The following is a 4,661-nucleotide window of genomic DNA, read 5'->3' as shown; positions in this document are numbered from 1 at the left end:
TTACAAAAACAAAGGCGAAAGGTCCAGATCATCATGTCATAACAAATCCAGCATTCCATTATAATAAACTTCGATGATTATACATCTTATGTCATTCCGCAATGTGGGCATTCATACATAAAAGAACGGTAAATATATGGTTGAAGTCAAATAAAAATACACGTAGGTCTGAAAAGTTAAAAAGTTAAATAATAAACATAATTCAAACGGTACACAATAACCGACATATATATGTTTCTCATTGATATGGTGATGCTAGCACATCTTAATAATAACGCGAAAAGAAAAACAGTATGGTGTGTGGAGCTGCTTTCAATAATGCACAAACTTTACGCACGTTTAAGGGATTAAACGTTGCGGGATTCCGTTTCATCTAAGGGCATTATCCTAGCTTGCTGCATTTCATGGCACCCCAAGGCACAAGGTTTAATAGCTCCGTGTCTAGGTCTAAATTACATTATCATATTGTTCCTGTCAACTGAGTTAATTTTACATCACATCGTGCTGTGCGTAAACTGGAGAACAGCGCCTCTTTTATCTGAGAGCTCTTATTTCCCGCAGAGAGACCGAGAAAGAGGATGCTGCATGATGAACTGAGCGCCTTATGTTGGCTGTTGATGGGGGAAAAGACAGTGACCGTTTGTTTCCTGTAACTTCTCCAAAATGCCACCTCAACAGGGTGCGTAAAGCCTCAAGGCACAGGCACACAAAAGAGCCATCATAAAGTTTAAGTAAACGGGTCTAAATGCTCTTAAACTCATTTCGAAATGTGAGTTAAATGGCAATCAAAAGCAAATATGTTCAAATAATATACTTCAAGATTAAAAAGGAGCAATCACATTTAATAGTTGTGTAAACTAAACAATTAAACTGGGACATTTTGTCACATATTTCCCGTGCGGAAAGTAATTTTTTTTCAAATTAATCGGCTTCTGTAAAACCTACTTCTAATCATACTTTTTGCTCATTTTCACCATTATTCTGGGGGTGGTGTTGTGTGCGTGTGTGTGTGTGTGTGTGTGTGTGTGTGTGTGTGTGTAAAATTATATACTGGGCTACCGTATACAACACTTTACACTGGCAGATTAATTTGTAAATTAAATTTTGAGCCGACAGAGGACGCTCTAGCTTCAATTTGTCATGGCACATATTGTAACGGATTGGACAGATAAAAGTTATGAACAAGGGGTAAGGAGGTTTAAAAAAACAAATATATAAAATCCAGATTTTATTAGGATCTGTTAAGCGTGCATGCTGTCTATTTTGATTCCATATTGAACAAATATTCCTGTGCACGTTTAACATCGTTCAAGTCATTTAGGCTACAAAAAAAAAACAACTAACTTTGAATGCAGTCATCTATTTACATTTAACGACAAAAGGAGTACGTCTGTAAGCAAAGAGGGAGCCATTACAGCCGTGAAATGCACAATTAGATTGACGCTTTACTACAGTTTGGCACAGTGGGCACCTGTGGTGAGCTTCCTCACATACGGGGTGTGTCTTCGGGCGGAGACCTGCCCACCACCCCGCTGCTTCTCCCGTCTGCTAACTATATGAGGAGGCAACTTTGCGATTCCTGACAACAAGCTACATTCAAACGTAGCAGAGGACCTGTCTTTCAAAGTGACTTTTCCCTGATCGACAGGAATCTGCTCCTACATTAAGTAGAGATCACTGGATCTGTGCCTTTCTGCCTTGGGAATTTTGATTTTTTAATTAATCGGTGCAGCCAGACCTCACCATGCCTCGGTCTTTTTTAGTCAAGAAGTATTTTTCCAGCAAAAAACCCTACTACAGGGAGAGTCAACTTGAGAGCCAAACGGGTAAGTTTTAATCTCCTCACTGATTTACAAAATGTATTCCATGTGTGGTCTTATTTTACATGCTAAGTGAATCACAGTCAGAACAAAAAGAGAGCTTGATTAAGTTGCCTTCAGATGCAGAACAGACCCATGTGGCAGATAAGATGGATACTTATCCAGGTAGCTTCTTGTTTGCAAAATAGTGATTTCTTGTCACCCAGAAATGTGGGAATGTAAAAGTGAAGGTTAAACTGAAAGCAAGTAGTAATAAGACCCAAGAATGAAAACAAGTTTACTGCTTAATTAGATTATCTATTCATTACAACCCACCTGACTTCCCCTTTCTCTGTTTTGCCAGCTTTTGTCCCTGAAAGCTTTCCACGGGCTGAACTTCCAACGCAGAACAACAGCTCCGCCCTGACCTGCTACCCCACCACCCCCTTCTTCAGCAGCATGGACTCCCTGCCTGCCCCTCTGTCCCCCATCACCCCTGTGTCCCCGGCCCCTTCACCGCTTGGCCCTCTGGACCTCAGCAGCTCTCCCTCCAGTAGCAGCAGCAGCAGTGAGGAAGAGGAGGATGGTGGGCGCACGTCAGATCCTCCCAGCCCTGATATCATCCAGCACATCTTCCACTGTCTGCACTGCAGTAAGAGTTACACCAGCCTCTCTGGACTGTCCCATCATCAGACCCACTGTCCTCCACAGCAGCAAACACCCTCTCTGCCCACTGAGGCCTCTGCCCGGCCGGCTTTCCACTGCAAACACTGCCCCAAGGAGTACACCAGCCTGGGAGCCCTGAAAATGCACATTCGCTCACACACTCTGCCCTGCGTGTGCCTCACCTGCGGCAAGGCCTTCTCCAGACCGTGGCTTCTTAGAGGACACATCCGCACACACACAGGTATGCTAAAAAGGCAACTTTCCATGTCAGAGTAGTTAAATTGATTTCTTAGCTGTTAGCTTGTAAATGTAACAACTGGCTGCACCTTGTGCTCATTGATATTCATTGATGTCTCCTGATATGTGAGAACATGTTATTGCTTCACATGGCACAATCTAATCTCTGCCTCACAATGGTTGCGCATGAAAAAAGGCAAATCTGCATTAAGTTAGGGTAGTTGTTATCTGTAGATCATTTGAAAAACAATGGCCAGAGGACAGACCTTTAGGCATGTCAATGAAGTGTAGTCCTGATGCTAACTGTCTCCTCTTTTAACCAGGTGAGCGCCCCTTCGCTTGTCAACACTGTAACCGGGCCTTCGCTGATCGCTCCAACCTGCGTGCCCACCTGCAGACCCACTCAGAGGTGAAGAAATACCAGTGTGGCTCCTGCTCGCGGACCTTCAGTCGCATGTCGCTGCTGCACAAACACACTGCCTCAGGATGCTGCCAAGCCTCATAGACTCCCACCCTGAACTGTTCCCATTAACCATTGGAAACTGGTTTGATCCCCCACCCCCGATTACAGCCAATAAGGAGAGTGGACTTTAATGCCATACTGGGACAGAAACCTGGAGTTTTATAAAAATACTTATCATGTGCCTTTTTCATGACAATTAAGGTAGATTTTTTTTATGTCACTTTGGAATCTGCAGCACACCACTTCTGTGTTCTATCATCTGTGTGTATGTGTGTGATTTGAGGGCAGCTGGACATGCAGTTAATTCCCAGGAAACTCCGTCGGTGCCGGCCGGTCCGGGACTCTTGCCATGTTGCAGCTGCTGGGGTGTGTTTGTGTGTGAATGCGGGGATGTCATTCATCACCATAGTATACATACATTGCATGTGTGTGTATATGAGCAAGTGTGTGTGTGTGTGTGTTGAGACAGCTGTCTGTATGGTGTACTGTGGAGGCCGGGAGCTCAGAGAAGTGTTAGCTGTGACCTCGACGACAGGTGACTGTCCACAAACCCCTCCCCACACCACAAACACTTTCCACACCCTCATTGGGTGTGTAATGGGATGTGAAAGGACCACTTAAACTTGACCAAAAACTGGGTTATTGTCATTTTATAGACTGTGTTTAAAGTGATATTTTTTTATTTAGACATGTTTTCTGAAATGTTTTGACCTACAATGTTAAGCAACTTTTTTCTTGAACATGCAAAATAGTAACACTGTGCCTTTTCTCTGCCAAATGTAAATAAAAGCTTTGTTTTAAAAAAACGCTGCTGTGGAAGTACTGATGTATTTGAACATTAATTAGGGTTTCAACGGGCATTGTATTAACTCACAACTCTAAATGAGTTCATCAGGACAGACATGACAGTTTCTGAATGGGAAGATAGAGCTGTGTGTGTGTCAGGTATAGCGGGGACAGGTTTGTGTGATGTTGAGTGATAGGGGGAACACCTGCACACACCTGCCGGGCTGTCAGCGCATATACAGAAGCACACCGAGAATACGAGAGGTGAGGAGGGTGCAGGGAGCGACTGCATGTGGGTTAAAAGGGTTTTTGAATAAAGAACATAAAGAACGTGAGGATGCTGAGCAAATCCTACAGAAATAAATTGTGTTTGGGAAAAACTTCCTGCTGTATAAGCAGAAAGCAAAAAATTCTGGCTCAAGTCCAACTAATACACCCCAGAGAGTCAGCTATAGCAGAACTTTAGGACTGACACTGATCCACTCACTCTGAGCAGCCATCTGCTCAGTAATGGTTACACACTTGTTACCTTGTAGGAACTTTAGGAGGAAGTCTGTGCTCGTGAGCCCAGCTGAGGGTGATCATGCAGGGTGCACATATGGCAGCAATGTGTCTACAATCCCCCTCTGCCCTCCTGACCCACACACACACACTGACGCCAGCATGTCTTAGTGAGGTAACAACGCGTTTCCTCCAATAGCTCTGTGATG

The 4,661-nt window shown here is 43.9% G+C and overlaps 1 protein-coding gene across 1 annotated transcript; it reads left to right on the top strand.

Annotated features, from left to right (window-relative positions):
- The first annotated feature begins 1,565 nt into the window (after positions 1–1,565).
- Positions 1,566–3,949, top strand: snai1b (snail family zinc finger 1b). Its single transcript, XM_063888214.1, has 3 exons — positions 1,566–1,826; positions 2,164–2,706; positions 3,026–3,949. The coding sequence occupies exons 1-3, from the start codon at positions 1,745–1,747 to the stop codon at positions 3,205–3,207; spliced, it is 807 nt and encodes a 268-aa protein (XP_063744284.1). The 5' UTR covers positions 1,566–1,744; the 3' UTR covers positions 3,208–3,949.
- Positions 3,950–4,661: the final 712 nt, after the last annotated feature.

Source organism: Eleginops maclovinus, chromosome 1, assembly GCF_036324505.1.
Source record: "Eleginops maclovinus isolate JMC-PN-2008 ecotype Puerto Natales chromosome 1, JC_Emac_rtc_rv5, whole genome shotgun sequence".
Classification (NCBI taxonomy): Eukaryota; Metazoa; Chordata; class Actinopteri; order Perciformes; family Eleginopidae; genus Eleginops; species Eleginops maclovinus.
Note: the sequence above shows the minus strand (reverse complement) of the source record. Positions and strands in the feature narration are given on the sequence as shown.

Coding starts and splice junctions, on each gene's coding strand:
- snai1b (XM_063888214.1), top strand. CDS start 1,745: ATGCCTCGGTCTTTTTTAGTCAAGAAGTATTTTTCCAGCAAAAAACCC. Junction 1,827..2,163: donor TCAACTTGAGAGCCAAACGG/GTAAGTTTTAAT, acceptor CTGTTTTGCCAG/CTTTTGTCCCTGAAAGCTTT. Junction 2,707..3,025: donor ACACATCCGCACACACACAG/GTATGCTAAAAA, acceptor TCTTTTAACCAG/GTGAGCGCCCCTTCGCTTGT.